A 17,816-nucleotide genomic window follows, 5' to 3' on the forward strand; every position below is an offset into this window, starting at 1 on the left:
CAACAGCCACAGTTTGTACATTCAAAAGACAAGTCTACAGTACAAGTTCTGTATCTCGAGTATGTCATAACAGCTGTATAATTTTGTTTCATTTAATATAAAGAAATATTATGGTTGTTAAAAAGTGTGTATAATTTATTTCCATTATTTCGTTCGAAACCTTTTGAAATGTCAGTGCAAAATTACTGAAATTCCAGTAAAATAGTTTACTGTAACTCTTAAATTTGACTATATCAGTCAAATTTCAATGGTAATTCAAAGAAATTTCAGTGAATACATTGATCAACATTTTAGTGAAATGACTCCAAACTGTCAATGAAATTTTAGTGAGATCTCACCAAAATTTTAGTGAAAGTTGTGGTAACATACCAAAATCATACCGCTATTTCATTGGTACTTTCTGAGATCTGAGATCTTGCCCAAAATTTCAGAGAAATCTCACAAATTTTTTGACCAAAACTTTCAGTGAAATTTCACTTAAATATTGGTGAAATTTCAGTCACATTTTTACAGTAGTTATGATTAATATAGGACACTGGAATCAGAGTTTGTGACTAATCTAGGACTGCAAAAGACTACGGAAATCTGACATCTTATGACTAATCTAGGACATTGCAAGAGTATTGGAATCTGACAGCTTATGACTAATCTAGGACACTGCAAGAGTATTGGAATTTGACAGCTTATGACTAATCTAGGGCACTACAAAAAGGCTATTGGAATTAGAAAACTTTGAGGTAATGCGCAAAAGCTCACCTTTTATATTTCATGAAACTTAAGCTTGAGATATGTTTAAACCTACACAAAGGACAGACATTTTGAATACAACCAATGGCAATTTACAGAAAAGAAACAATGCATGATGCATTCCTAATATCATAACACAGACAGGTGACAGGCAGACATTCCTATGGTCTATGCATGTTATGAGCTCATTGTTGCAATTGGACTATACTGTCTGGTCATCTGAAGCATGGATTTTAATAGCTTGGTTACATTTAGGTTCTAAGACAGAATCTGGAAATGATCATTTGCAGGGTTTTGATGTTAGCTATGTCACACAAATCTGAATTTAACTCCCAATGATATAATTTCTAATTATTTCAATCTGTAAATAATTACAGAAATTATAATGAAGACAATACCGTCTAGCACTTTTTTTGTAAAAGAAATTTATCCACAAGAAATGTGTTCATACAGTATGGATGCCCCACCAGAGACTTCATACCGACCTAAAGGCAAATGAGGGACAAAAGACAGACAGTTATGACTAATCTGGGACACTGCAGAGGAATTATATAAGGTTTTATTATATATTTATACCAGTGTCATGATGGGGGCATAAAATACAAAACTTTTGAGTCCCTCATCCAAGAAAAATTGCATGTATGTAGCAAATAACTGATACAGTAAGCATAAAGTACATTCCTTGCTGTCATTAATGTCTACTCTGTGCATCCATTCAGCTCAAACTTTCGCACATTCAATATTTTTCAAATAAAATAAGACCATTTCAGTTGTTCCCAACTTGTAAGTTGAGTACATATTTCAAAATAAGAAGCTTCAATTTATGTTCTACTGAAAATAGAAGAAATAAACTTACTGGATATGCCAGTAGATGTAGATCTACCAGTCCCTGAGACACCAATACCACATGCTGCCTGTAGCTTGCTGGGCTCTACATCCATGTCATCAACAAGTTGCATAAATTTATCAACAGGGCATTTAATATCACAGTCTGAAAAAGGAATAATTGTATTGAACACTGTTGCATAAAACAGTGTGATCTCTTGTTATTACATGCTGAAAAGAATGACCCTTTGACCTTTCATTTACTTAATTATTCGAGTCTGGTCAACCTTAGAAATAGCTTTGATGGTGTGCAGGCATGGTGCATGCTGAATGTGAATGAGAGGATTCCTTTAGATCACACACATGTACTAAAATACCTACTTTATAAACAATGATGTATTGATTATATACCCACTCTGATTCCAATTGCAAACACCATAGATCCAGATCTGCCATAGCATAATATGCCAGCAGATCAGGGCCAATGTTCCTTGTTCTACCAATTACTACTAACAAACTGCATAGACCCAGATCTGTTGGTACATTATGCGATAGAAAATCTGGATCTCTATAATTTGACTTGACACATAAGTGAGTATATACGACAGGTATTCCGCTGAAAACTTTAATGGACACGTAATCTTATTTTTGTTAGCCAATCTATTTGTGTACGTCATGACGAATCTGAACTATATGCACATAATGCAGCTGCAATTACATCAGATCTATTCAGAGGTAATGATTATCTACCAGGTCAATAATGTGTTTGTCTAAGAGACATTTTAGTTTAAAGCAATTGATACAATTTTTACAAGAAATCCTACATTCATCCTGTAATAGAATATATAATCGTTAAGAAATGCGAGCATAGTCCACCTAGAGTTTGTTTTCCTTAAAGTGCTTTCAGATCAAAACTCTGTAACAGCAAAAAGGTATTCTGTGACCTGAACTCTCTGAGTTTATTTTTATGACCATATTCACGTGGGATAATTCCCATGATTGTTTGACCCAGTCTATATAATATACAATCCCGAACATAAGGCAGACACCTCTATATAACACAATCCCTAACATAAGGCAGATACCTCAATATAACATAATCCCTAAGGCAGATACCATAATATTACACAATCCCTAAAATTAGGCAGACACCTCAATATAACACAATCTCTAACATAAGGCAGATACCTCAATATAACACAATCCCTAACATAAGGCAGACACCTCAATGTAACACAATCCCTAACAAGGCAGATACCTCAATATAACATAACCCCTAAGGCAGATACTGCAATATAACACAATCCCTTAGGCAGTCCCCTGAGTATAACAATATAACTAATATGTTAGACACCTCAAAATAACACAATCCCTGATATAAGGCTGACCCTTAAGTATAACACAATCCCTAATATATGTCAGTTGTAATCATGGATCCAATTATATCAAGTTATAGTAATGGTGTGAATTAAGTACCCCAGTATAAGGTACCTCATTACAACACAGTAATTTTGTAAGGCAGGTATAGTCATGGATCCCATTACATGATGTAATAATAAAAATCATAATATGCATAATGTACCCCCAGTCTAAGGTACCTCATTATAACACAGTCCCTTTGTAAGGCAGGTATGGACATGGATCCCATTACATGATGTAATAAAAAAAACATAATATGCATAATTTACCCCCAGTATAAGGTACCTCATTATAACACATTCTCTTTGTAAGGAAGGAATGGTCATGGATCCCATTATATATATGGAATAGCATTGTAATGATGGTAAGTCTTACAAAAGGAAAATATAATTATTATTTTTCATGTCCAAGGACTTATGAACATGTAAAAAATATTTCATTGTTCCAACACTTGTAGAAAAAAATTTCATGACAAAATTAGCAAAAGCACCATAAATCACACAGTAGTGACCAGCTCTATTTCAATTAGCATGTCAAAAAAACTGTTATAAACTACTATGTTTTTTATGCTATAATTTTGCATATGCATATTTCTGATTTCCCCAACATGAAATAAAGACTTTATAATTTACAGTCTACTTAGGGAGCCCCGAGAGGTGGAGTGGTCTAAAGCGCTTTCCGTTACGGATCACTGCCATCTCACCTCTGTCTGCTTGAGTTCAAGTCTCGGACTCGGTTAATGTGGGTATGTGAGAAAGCTTGCCAGTAGCTTCTCGTGGGTTGGTGGTTCTTTCTGGGGGGGTTTCCCAGGTTCTTCCTTCGCCATTAATAATGGCTGCCATGTTTAGCCTATTGTGTGCTGAAAAATGGTGTTAAACCCTACAACAACAACAACAAGTCTACTTAGAGTTTGCCAGGAGACCTATGCCATAGTGTACAGTACTTACAAAGTGCATAATGTGTTTAGTGTCACTTGTAAGTTGTGTCATTGTTCATTCCTAAAATTATTTGATGCAGATTTTTCTTTATTTATCACTTCTAAAAAATGTCCTTCTTTCGGAGTACATTTTAGCTATTTCTCCATTGCTGTTTTATTTATTTTGTTCCACACACTCAAGCATAGCCATTTCACAGTGAGATAAGTGATCCTACAAAGTGATGTAATTCATGTGAAAAGACCCATGTTTAATGAATATTTATAAATATATTAGGGACATAACCAGAATATAGCAAACATAACTTTTATATATTTAGAATGACCATAATATAAATTAAAATTCTAAATATAAACTAAATCATCACCAATCCATTTTAGTTTTGTTTTTAATTCCACTTATGATTTTGGCATTCTGATTGTTTCAGTGGTCCCTTTTGATTACAATTCATGGATTTCCCTCTTGTTTTTTGACATAAATCCAGGCCAGTGAATTGTTTAAAGCTTGAATCTGACTTGGGTAATGAGGGAATTTTGTCAGAAGGTGATTCCGGTACTCCTCTACTCGACAACAGTAATCCTATTATGGCCTTTTATAACACAATGTTAACATGATTACCATAGATAAGTTCACATGTACTTATTTTAAGGTCACTGACATAAACTACCACTATGTTATTACTGCAATTGTTTTCAAAGCATCATTTCTGAGACTTTTTACCATATTTTCAAAATATTATTGAAGTTTCTGTGCAGTGGTGCCAATGATTCAAAATCAAAGATGTACTTCATTTAGCGCAAGTCACAATTTTCAATTTACATGAGGTAATACCATACTGCAAACAAGGTTACCATAAGTCCAAACTATTAATCAAACAATATTGTTTTTTTTGTTTTAATACTGGCACAAAATATAATTACTGGTGACATTTTCCAATTTTAATGCAACAATGCATAAAATGACAATTGGTAAACTAGAGCAAAAACATGGCAGAAGTTGTATAATATGGTTGCAACTAAGGGTGAAACAATATACATATCAATACACTGCCTATGACATGATACATTACTGATACACATATCAATACACAGCCTATGACATGATACATTACTGATACACATATCAATACACAGCCTATGACATGATACATTACTGATACACATATCAATACACTGCCTATGACATGATACATTACTGATATACATATCAATACACTGCCTATGACATGATACATTACTGATACACATCAATACACTGCCTATGACATGATACATTACTGATCTACATATCAATACACTGCCTATGACATGATACATTACTGATACACATATAAATACACTGCCTATGACATGATACATTACTGATACACATATCAATACACTGCCTATGACATGATACATTACTGAGACACATATCAATACACTGCCTATGACATGATACATTACTGATATACATATCAACTTGATAGACATTTCATCATAGGTCTGTCAGGGTGATGCGATTCTGTATGTGTTGATATACTCGTATTTCCAGTATGCAGATTACAAAGAGATGTTAACTTGTCATCTGTTCATATGCTGTTCTCATCATTTACAAGAAGAAAGAAAACAATACTTCCAAACTGACTAAAATGAAGTTGTCAGTGATTTTAATTGAACCTTTTGGGCCATTTCAGGATGCTCCATTTGATCAGATGCAGGACTCCTCTTGGTCCCCAAGCCACATGTATTGAAATTGCACAAATGCTTTATAAACATCTTATTTCATGTCGTCACTTCAGTTTGGAAGGAATTATGGTGCTCTCTTCAAAACAGAAGAATAGAGCAATTTCTTCATGCAAAAAAATCTTTGGGATAAGTTCAAGTGTGGGAGCCGAGATGATTAACAATCAAATCCATCATGTTGTACTTACAGCAGATGCGAAACAACTGCTATAGCCACATGCACTTATTTCTGTATGTGAAAAAGTAAATTACTGACAACACCTAATATCCTTTGACAATTAAGACAAGGTGACTATAATTCGTGTATATCAGAATCTGCTCCCTTGCTGGATCTGTACTCATGTAGTTTATTCCATTCTCATGTTCAGTGACTGATTACACTGGACAACAAATTTTTACAAAAGTCATGTTACTGAAATAAAATTAGTCAATTCTTATCAATTTTTATGTGCTGAACACGAATATGACAGTCAAATTGCAAAATTGGCTCTAGTTTTTTTGTAATCTGCAAGAAATTAATGTTTACATAACGAAATGCATTCCAATAGTAAAAGGTCAACTGTAATAGCCTACCTATAAAAAATCAAGTCATTGACTACATCTTAGATTTCTTCGCCTGTCTCTTGTACAGCTGTTCGGGAGCATCTCTGAGGAGTGTCCAGCAGTAGTCAGCCAGCATTGTAGTGGACCATTTTCCCTGGTATCTTTGTTCCATTGTTGCGATATCTTGATGAAAACGTTCGCCGTGTTCATCACTAACAATACCACAGTTGCTAGGAAAGAAATCCAAATGGGAATGAAGGAAGTGAATCTTTAGAGACATATTGCAGCCAAGTTTCTTATACTTCATCAACATGTCTTCTACTAGTTCCTTATAGTTTTCTGCCCTAACATTTCCGAGGAAGTTTGTAGAAACTAGGCCAAAAGCATTCCATGCTTGTTTCGCGTCACCTTCCAGCAAGTTGTTGAACCGGTCATCTTTGAAAAGCTCTCGAATCTGAGGACCCACAAAAACTCCCTCTTTAATCTTTGCTTCGCTGAGTCGAGGGAATTTTTCATGCAGGTATCGGAATGCTGGCAAAGTCCGGTCAATGGCTTTCACGAAGTTCTTCATCAAACCTAGTTTGATGTGAAGGGGTGGTAGCAAGATTTTCTGAGCCTCAACCAGAGCTGGGTGTTGGATATTCTTCTCTCCAATGGCTACATTCTGCCTGTGAGTCCATTCCTTCCTCATGTAGTGCATTTCCCTTGCTCGGCTATCCCACTCGCATAAGAAACACATGTATTTTGTATATCCTTGCTGCAGTTCCATTAAAAGGGCAACTACCTTCAAATCACCACAGAGGTGCCAGCTGTACTTGTTATACTCAATGGAATTCAGTAGCTGCCTTAAGTTATCGTATGTCTCTTTCATGTGGACAGCATACGCTACTGGAATAGATGGAAGAATGTTTCCATTGTGCAAAAGCACAGCCTTGAGACTCAGTTTCGAAGAGTCCACAAATAGTCTCCATTCTTGTGGGTCATGAGTGATTTTTAAAGCATTCATGAGGCCCTCAATATCGGAACAGAATATCAGATTACTTTCCTTTCTGAAGAAAGGCTCCAATTGCTGGTGGCGCTTTCGATATGCAGTAATTGTGACATCTTCTTCTAGAAGATTCCATTGTTGGAGTCTTGATCCTAGCAATTCTGCCTTGTTCTTTGATAAGTCCAAATCACGAATCAGGTCATTTAGTTCTTCCTGTGTTATTCTGTGTGGGGTTGATGATGCACCACAGTGAAAATCTGGATCACTGCATGCTGATGGACCAGGAGAAGAACAGGTCGACTCACCTTTGTCTTCATCAGATGAATCAAGAGAATATTCTGCTGGAGGTTCTGGAATAGGAAGTCCCTCACCATGTGGAACTGGTCTCAATGCAGACGGAATGTTTGGGTAGACTATTCTCGACTTCTTTCGCTTCGTTATTCCGCCGGAAAGAGGAGGAACCAAGCAGAAGTAACAGTCATTTAGGTGGTTGCTTGGCTCTCTCCACACCATTGGGACTGCAGACGGCATTGATGACCTTTTGCAATTCAACCACTGTGAAAGCTGTGTTGTACATGTAGCACAGCATATATGCGGAGCCCAAGGCTTGTCTTGGTCACCAACCTTGCATCCGAAGTAAAGATGATATGCCTTCTTCACTTGAGAATTGATACTTTTCTTCTGGTTGGCAAATGTCACTTCCCCACAAATATAGCACAAATTGTCCGTGGTATTAACACACTTTCGAGGCATTACTGTTCTTTATTGTACGTAAATGGATAAAATAATAAGTTTTATGTAACAGTAGCTTGAACTGTCTCGCACAACGTCTAAAATATTTTAAATGCTGAACCTATCTGATTGGGCTTTATATAGTACACTGCTTACGTCAGCTTCAGCAGCCGCCTGGCATTAGTATAATAGGCCTACACATGTATAGTACACTGCTGACGTCAACTTACTTCAGCAGCCGCATGGCATTAGTATTGCATTGCATCAGAAAATGATGCAATCAACTGTGGATGATGTGAGCATGATGGTATTATGCAATGTTACATCATTATTCCGGATGTTGCTGCAGTCCTACTGGAGAAATTTACACAGTGAAACATAGAAAATGAGGTATATGAATATCTTCAAAACGAGAGCCAATACAAATTTTTCACGGTTATATTCGTGTTCGGCACACCAAAATACTACAGATTAGGGCCTTTTCAAGTCAGTAATGATTTCACTGTTGACCAGTGTTACATATATCAATGTAAAATAAGACATTCAGAACTTATTCTCAGGTACAATTAAAGAACTTCAATGCTCAGTTAATAGCTATATTTGAGCAAAGCTTACATGCTGCCTTGTATCTATCTGGACAGAGTTCCAGCGTGTCACATGGTGAATAAGCCACAGTTAGTTCCGATTGGTGGTTGCTGTTTTACCCTGGACTTGAACAAACAATAAAACCAATCAAAACTGAAAGTAAAATACTTCACTGCGTGACACACCAGAAGTGTATCCTTCAAATTCAACCCATGAAGACAAGATAGGAAGCACAGAGAAGCTTTACATAAAAGTAGTTTTTAAATGGAAAGTAAAATACCTAAATTATACACAAGGAACAAGTCTGGAATATCTCATTTATGTCTATACATGTTATTAGTGGCTGAAAAAACTAAATACGGAATTGGCAGCATGGGGGTAGATTTCAACCATGAGAGGTAGTCACCCTGTGTTGGTTTGTAGAAAGCAAGAGGGTGTTGTCAATAGTTGTATGTTGGTTTGTAGAAAGCAAGAGGGTGTTGTCAATAGTTGTATGTTGGTTTGTAGAAAGCAAGAGGGTGTTGTCAATAGTTGTATGTTGGTTTGTAGAAAGCAAGAAGGTGTTGTCAATAGTTGTATGTTGGTTTGTAGAAAGCAAGAGGTGTTGTCAATAGTTGTATGTTGGTTTGTAGAAAGCAAGAGGGTGTTGTCAATAGTTGCATGTTGGTTTGTAGAAAGCAAGAGGGTGTTGTCAATAGTTGTATGTTGGTTTGTAGAAAGCAAGAGGGTGTTGTCAATAGTTATATGTTGGTTTGTAGAAAGCAAGAGGGTGTTGTCAATAGTTGTATTTTTTAAACTGACAGAAATGAGTGCATATGCCTGCAACATCTATCTTAGATGAATTCTCAGAATAAAAGTAAAACTATTACTCATGACTGCTGGAGACTAAAGTAACCTGTATGCGGTAAATACGTTTCCAACAAATTATATTAATTTATAACATTTCCATCTATTAATTCATAATGATAGTCCCTTAACAACCGTGAAACCTCCTTTTTAATAAAAAGATACTGCTTCAATCGATAAAATAAGCCAAGCAATCAGCAGAAGAAAATGTCTACGGTGTCCAAAGACTTAAAGTACATGAAAATGCTTAAGGTATCCCAAAATTTATAGTGTCTTAGACTTAATATCACCACAGTAACACTATGTAAAAATGTACTTCTGTACAAGATGAACACATCTATCACACAGTAAACCTGTATGCTTCCCATAGTAACATTATACTTACAGATTACTGCATAAGGGTACTGAACACAAGAAAAAGGGGCCCATATTTACAGAATTCATCTACTTGAATGTGCACCCTCAGTTTTAATATTCAATAATAAATAGTAACTTATTGATGTTAACAACAACAAAATTGTATTTTATGAAATATATGAAAACTTTTTAAGTATGGAGAGAGATATTTTTTTTGTTAAACAAAAGAAAATATTTGATTTCAAGTATTCACTCAAAGTTTCTGAATGACGACACAATGTCCTCAAGCTGTAACCTCACCTGGCAGTTGAAGAGAAAGAGGAGGTTTTGAGGAATCGTTCCTGTAGAACATCTGCACATAGTGGCCGGCCTGCAGGCTGCTATCCCTGTGTAGCTCCATCATGAACAAGGCACTGTATGGAGGGTTGATGTCATTGAATATTTTCAAGGTCTGCAGTAGGGCATTAATCGTAGAATCATGCTATGAATGAAAGATAATTAGAACAGTCAAATGCTGATTATCCAGGTTTGGTCTTTCACAAACAGTGTTTGTGATCAGTATTAAACACACACAGAAAAGAAGAAAGAAATGGCTGAGCACATTTTATATCAAGACCAATCCAATGTTGACCAGTGCTTGTTGAAGGGTTTAATGCCATTTTTCTCTCACGATAGGTTTAAACACATGCTGTTCAACATAACTGTTACAGGAAAAACCTGGGAAATCCCCCATGAACAACCACCTACCCACAGGAAGATATTGACAAGCTTTCTCACATATCCACATTGACAAAGACAAAGACTTGTACCGATGCAAACTGGTTATTATCATTCTAAAACTTTGTACAAAAAATGACATTTAGTAGAAACATGTCTGACGTTAAGGGAAGTGACAACTTACTTGTGGCTTCAAAACTGCACTTGTGATGTTCTATTAAAATATGCTTGTCCAGAGTGTTATTTTATGTTTGTGCTAAGTTGATAATTACAAAATCTATGTAATCAAGAAATGTAATGAAGATTTCAGAAACTTAAAAAAAATCCCAAACAGCAGGCTATGCTGATCTTAACAAAAACAATATATTGGATTTGGAAAATGAGGCAGAGATTCTTTCTGAAAAGTCTCACAAAACTTATCAGATTTTTTTTTTCAACCCATCAAGAAGCATCCCAGATTCCCTGAAATATGCTGCAATATGCTTGGGACTCTTGTTTCTCCAAATGGAAACTGCACAGACCCAGATCTGCCATTGCATAATACACTGTCAATTCTAGGTCAGTGATTTTTGCTATTGGAGTAATCAAAAGAACAAACAAGGCAGACCCTGAATGACTGGCACATTATGTGATAACAGATCTGGGTTTATGTTATTTGTAATTGGACACAACTTGAAAGGGAATATACATATACGTATCTATATATAAGTAGAAAACACAAATACATTTTCCCATTTAGATCATTGATAGTAATTTTAAATACTTACTGCTGAAAATATGTACATCTTATCAGCAAACATCTTCCCCTCGTGCATTGCTTTTCCCTTTATCTTGTCTATTGTACTGATACCACGTAACTTATCTTTAATATTCTGTGCCAATTGATAAACCAAGTATCCTGAAATGATGAGAAAATTTAAATTTCTATGAAAATGGTGATTAGTAAAAGGTTCAAGTGTCATGCTGGTGTACCTATAATAATTCAAGGTAAAAATTTAATATGGAAATGGCTCTGTGAATCAGCAAAATTCGATTAAAATTAACCAAGCAATAAAGACTTCAAAGTAATAAATCTATAAGCAATAAAGACTTCAAAGTAATAAATCTATTCAAATGGTTATAAAGAAGATCTTTTGATTTATTTCAAGTGGTTTTTAATTTTGAAATGGCAGAAAATGTACATAAGAAATGGGTATGCAACATTTTCAGTAAGAGATGTGCAAATCAAGAACCTTGCAAATCAATATTTTTGTTTCATTTAAATGGATCAAACTGACAAAGTCACCTCCTTTTAATCTTGCAATTATCTGAGGAAACTTTATAATTGCCGACACATTTATTAACTGCATAAGTCTCCTCCAGTTGTCTCCCTTTTGTGACCAGGCAGGAAGACTCATGTTATGCTCATTCTGGAAAATAACAAGAAGTAAAATTCCAAAAATGATGACGATGATGATGATAATGATGATGTTGATGATGATGATGATGATGCATACATGCCAACCCCACGAGAGGTACAAGTGTAATTATTGCTATTATAAGTGGCAAAAAATCGTAATCTGGGAGAAGAAAAATGTAATCCATATATTACATGCCAGAATTACAGCATGTATGAAACAAAAAACATTTTTGCTACTAAGCCGGTTCTGCAACTGGTCACAATTTCTTGTCACAAATGCAAGCTCAATATGGATTAGAACCAGAATTCAAACACAAAATACACTGAAAATTTATTTATTTATGTTCAACACTCAATTTAATTAGTCTATGCAACTTTCACTGCAAGATCTTGAACTGGAATTTCTGCAATGATCATGATTATGTGCTCAAAGTGCTATACATTACTCTCATATATTTCTTTTCAAGTTTGTTAAGCAATGTTGATTTGTCCTTCATTCTGATCTGACATGTTTTAATGTTTGGAAAGATCCATTTGCTCTAATATTTTCCGTCATATATCCCACAAATCACACCGTAAAGCATTTCTCTAAACATCTGGCACCATTTTCATTAAAAGAAATAGTCTAGTCTGCTAACTAGCTAACTTATCAATATAATGAAGCTGTGAAGCAAAGCTCATATATGAAGAAACACGTGTTTTTTTGGAAAGGGGGTCATATACAGTTGCTATAAATAGCAAATAAGGAAAGTACTCTTATCCCATTTTTAAGTAGCTGTCATCTCTGAAAAATATCCTCAAATTTATTTGAGTGAAACTAAAGGGATGATAACAAAATTGACAAAACAACTTTTTAAAACTAGTTTTACAAAAATTGAATGAACAAAAAGGCATAATCGATTTACATGCCAGCATAAAGTGCAATTTGGTGAAAAAATCTAATGATTACACCAAATGTGTAATGGTTGGCATGTATAATGATGATTATGATTCGACTATAATGGTACAAATAGACATTATCATAAACTCCTCACATTCTCTTTACAAGTAATGATAACAAATGGACACAATTAATCCTAAATACAACAATGTCACTATTTATTAAAACAAACTAAATACAACAATGTCACTATTTATTAGAAACAAACTTGTGCATAAAATGGGGCACTATTAATTCATCAATGAGGATTACAATAATACAAGTTATTATGACATGATTTGAATCATCCTAATGGGACATGAACTAAAGCATACTAATGACACATGATCTGAAGCATCATAATAAAACATGATGAGTCATCCTGAAAGGGACATGATATGAATCATCCTAATGGGACATGATCTGAAGCATACTAATGGGACATGAGCTGAAGCATCATAATAAAACATGATATGAATCATCCTAAAAGGGACATGATCTGAATCATCCTAATTGGACATGATTTGAACCATCCAAACAGGGACATGATTTGAACCATCATAATTAGACATGATCTGAATCATCCTAAAGGGACATGATCTGAATCATCCCAATGGGACATGCTCTGAATCATCCTAATGGGACATGATTTGAATCATAATAATGGGACATGATTTTAATTATCCTAATGGGACATCATCTAAATCATACTAATGGGACACGCATTTTTATAATTACACACAGTGCAACATGACATAATTGAAAATAAAATGTCTTTTCAAGGGAACTGTTCCAGTGGCCTAGTGATTAGAGCATCTGCTTCAGAAACAGGAGGTCGTGGATTCGATCTCCAGCTGAGTCATACCAAAGACTTATAAAAATGGTACTAACAGCTGCCTTGCTTGGCACTCAGAAATAAGAGGTTTGTGTTAGGACTAGTCAACCTGGTGTCAGGATAATATGACTGGGTGTGACATCATGCTACATGTCTGCGGCATGATGCCCCAGTGCTAGACATCACAATAAACTGCCATACTGTAGACATCGTAGCGATATGACTGAAAAAATTTTAAAGCTACATTAAAAAAAAAATCCAAATCCAAATCCAGTCTTTTCAAGAATGGGATGGACTCGTGTTAATAAATATACCAATAAATATGATATTACCTGACAAAAGAGAGGATCTAGGACTCCATCTAGACCATCAAAGCTTCTCTCAACTCCAGGTGTACTCTGGGATATCAAGTCAATCAGATCCTAAAATAGGAAATTTCTCCATTGTAATAATATTTAATACAAGCTGTTGAATTCAGCTATAACATCTGCTATTTGTATAAATATCTGTAATGTTCAAGAAATGTTAATGAAAATCAAACAATTAACATCATAATTCTAAATGATTAATATTGACATAATTCTAAATGATTAATATAGACATAATTCTAAAATATTAGTATAGACATAATTTTAAATGATTAATATAGACATAATTCTAAATGATTAATATTGACATAATTCTAAATGATTAATATTGACATAATTCTAAATGATTAATATTGACATAATTCTAAATGATTAATATAGACATAATTCTAAATGATTAATATTGACATAATTCTAAATGATTAATATAGACATAATTCTAAATGATTAATATTGACATAATTTAAATGATTAATATAGACATAATTCTAAATGATTAATATAGACATAATTCTAAATGATTAATATAGACATAATTCTAAATGATTAATATTGACATAATTCTAAATGATTAATATTGACATAATTCTAAATGATTAATATACACATAATTCTAAATGATTAATATAGACATAATTCTAAATGATTAATATTGACATAATTCTAAATGATTGATATTGACATAATTCTAAATGATTAATATAGACATAATTTTAAATGATTGATATAAACATAATTCTAAATGATTAATAGACATAATTCTAAATGATTAATATAGACATAATTCTAAATGATTAATATTGACATAATTTTAAATGATTAATATAGACATAATTCTAAATGATTAATATAGACATAGTTCTAAATGATTAATATAGACATAATTCTAAATGATTAATATAGACATAGTTCTAAATGATTAATATAGACATAGTTCTAAATGATTAATATTGACATAATTCTAAATGATTAATATTGACATAGTTCTAAATGATTAATATAGACATAATTCTAAATGATTAATATAGACATAATTCTAAATGATTAATATAGACATAATTCTAAATGATTAATATAGACATAATTCTAAATGATTAATATAGATATAATTCTAAACGATTAATATAGACATAATTCTAAATGATTAATATAGACATAATTCTAAATGATTAATATAGACATAATTCTAAATGATTAATATTGACATAATTCTAAATGATTAATATAGACATAATTCTAAATGATTCATATAGACATAATTTTTAATATAGACATAATTCTAAATGAATAATATAGACATAATTCTATCTAATATTATCATCATAATTCTAAACAAGGATCATGACTATGTGTCTTGTTTAAATTTTTCAAACCAACAGTTTATTGTACCTGTACACATATCATGTACAGTGAACTCCCTCAAAACTGAAACCTCACTATACCAAAATTCCCTTTAAGCTCAATGAGATTTCTGGTCATGAATTTTTTTCTTTTTTAATTCTAATAAAATTTAATCCTGTAAAGCAAACTCCTCTACAAAAACCTGCCTCCCCGCTCAAAACTGGGTCACAAATGATAATTTTACACTAAAATGAAACTCATAAACTGACACTTAATCAGAGCATGTGGCCAGCCAATCGTCTTTAAAAAGAATACAATAAAATATTGAATAAAACAGAACACAACTGAAAAAATATAGACAGATGTAATTATTATTCTCTGAAAACTAGTTTTAATACAATGACAGATTTCACACTTTCAAAACAGTTTATGTAAATCTGATCCCTCAAATATTTCTTGCTAAAAAAACAAAAATAATAATGGGTAAAAATGAATAAGACACTAAAAATAATGACTGTCATCTTCTATTCAATATTGTATTTCATAGGCAGATTCATCTTATTTTTACTGCTAAATGGTATGGTTTAAATAATAAAAATGTATTGTTCTACATCGTTTGACTTTCTAGTTAAAGGGAAATAACTATCCCATTTTACTAGCATGGCTAGACACCTTAAAAACCTCTTTAATTAAAATTTTAAAGTGTTTATCCACTTTTTCCTTTTTGCAACAATGCATTCCTACAGGTTACCAAAACAGTTGCTTTTGATATTCACAACATCTTGTATTAAGCAATACTGCAGTTCTTTCTAAATTCAAGTGTGCAAAACTGTCTTTGGAATTTGATTTTAAAGAAGATGTACATTTAGCAATAAGAACACTACTTGGCCTTTAAAGTCATTGTTTTCACAGCTACAATACAGTTCAGGTGATTTTGTGGAACACACGTGTCATGGCTGGGTGGAGAGAGAGTGCGTGTTGTGTATTAAGAAAAAAATTTCACCATCTCTTTGTGCGTCCCTACGGAGTTGCCATGGTGGATTGCAGAGAATAGCTCGGCACACCACAATGTTTCATGGATAACCACTGTGGAATGAACATTGTCTCTATCAAATGGGCATGGTTTGTGAAGCTGTTAAGTACAACAAGCCAAGTCAGATGTGTTAGAAATGCAGTTTCCCAAGCTGAAATTGATATTATTTTCTAATGCTATCATTTTATAACAGTGTTTACAATTATCACTGCTTTGATTTCTGCTGAATATCCAGTGAAATCAAGAGAGAGACCATTTAAGTTTCTAAAAGGGGGATTCTTAAAAACTATTGTCTTGTTCTTATTGAAGTATAAAAATGACACTATGCCATTCCTTGTTTTACTTGAAATAAATGTATCTTGTAATTAAAACCCCAAAACTTAAATGGCCATTCCCTTAAAGTACATATGCAGTCAGAACTGAACTTGTTCATAGCTGTGTACATGTACATTCAGCCTTGTAACTGGGCCATTACTGTTTAAGGACTAAACATTTGACTTGCGTTTAAGTATGCATTCTGTGTTTTCTACTTTGTTGTTTGTTTTTTTAAATAGAAGTGGCTGTCATCTGTAATTTGACTGTCAATACCTCAGAGGATTACTTTTCATGTTTAAACAGATGGATAAATTTACACTATTTAAGAGAAGTTCAAAAAGGTGTGTCTCATCAACTCAGTGCAGAAGTTTGTTCAGATTTCTTTGAATAAAGTAAAATCATTAAATTATTGCAAAGTTGATCAACATTATCTAAATTTAATATGCAAAACTTTCAAAATAATTTTTTAGTGTCCATATATATGATTGAAATAAAGGTCCCTAATTAATGAAATGGTATCTGATGGTAAATCACTCATAAGGTCTTGGTCTTTTCATGATTGGTCTTCATTCATTGGCTGTACAGTAAACCAGCCACTCCATAGTGGAGATACCATTGGTGTGCCAGCCAAGGTGAGGTGGTGATTTGTGTGTATTCATAGTTCCATCATGGTGTGAAAAGGATGAGATTAAGTCCCCCACCGCAACATGTGTGGTTCCAAAAAATTGAGTCCAGTTATGTAATTAAATGAAAATGGAAATATTACATGCAGTATTTATATTTAAGACCTCAACAAACATACAAACATGTTGGATGAATACACCAAAAGTGAATATATATATATATATATATATATATATATATATATATATATAGAGAGAGAGAGAGAGAGAGAGAGAGAGAGAGAGAGAATCAACCTGCTTTAAAGGTTGATAAATTTCAGGTCTGACGGTATATACACAATCATGTATTTCATTGAAAAAATGTTTTTTTTCCTTCATTCTAGACCAAAGATGCCAGCCACAAACCCGAAAATTATAAGGCAGAAAATCTGATCTAATCTTTTTTGTCAGAAAATTACCAACTCACACAGTAGATTGTCTTCTATGATTGCAAATCAGGGCAAAGGAAAAAACAGAGGATACTCCAACTAATACAGTAGTTGTTTCCAGGATGATGTTTCTGGTT

At 33.5% G+C, this 17,816-nt stretch overlaps 1 protein-coding gene across 1 annotated transcript in view; it reads right to left on the reverse strand.

Moving 5' to 3' along the window:
- The window catches only part of LOC149782029 (prostatic acid phosphatase-like), a 38,353-nt gene that overhangs the window by 7,042 nt on the left and 13,495 nt on the right, over positions 1 to 17,816 (reverse strand). Inside the window, exons 6-10 of the mRNA XM_089933433.1 lie at positions 13,904 to 13,993; positions 11,704 to 11,827; positions 11,186 to 11,316; positions 10,002 to 10,182; positions 1,604 to 1,738 (exon numbers count right to left, since the gene is read on the reverse strand). Coding sequence (XP_089789559.1) covers positions 1,604 to 1,738; positions 10,002 to 10,182; positions 11,186 to 11,316; positions 11,704 to 11,827; positions 13,904 to 13,993 — 661 coding nt within the window. The remainder of the gene's footprint in view (positions 1 to 1,603; positions 1,739 to 10,001; positions 10,183 to 11,185; positions 11,317 to 11,703; positions 11,828 to 13,903; positions 13,994 to 17,816) is intronic.

The sequence above is a fragment of the Sinohyriopsis cumingii genome, chromosome 15, assembly GCF_028554795.1.
Source record: "Sinohyriopsis cumingii isolate HCF-2022 chromosome 15, ASM2855479v2, whole genome shotgun sequence".
Classification (NCBI taxonomy): Eukaryota; Metazoa; Mollusca; class Bivalvia; order Unionida; family Unionidae; genus Sinohyriopsis; species Sinohyriopsis cumingii.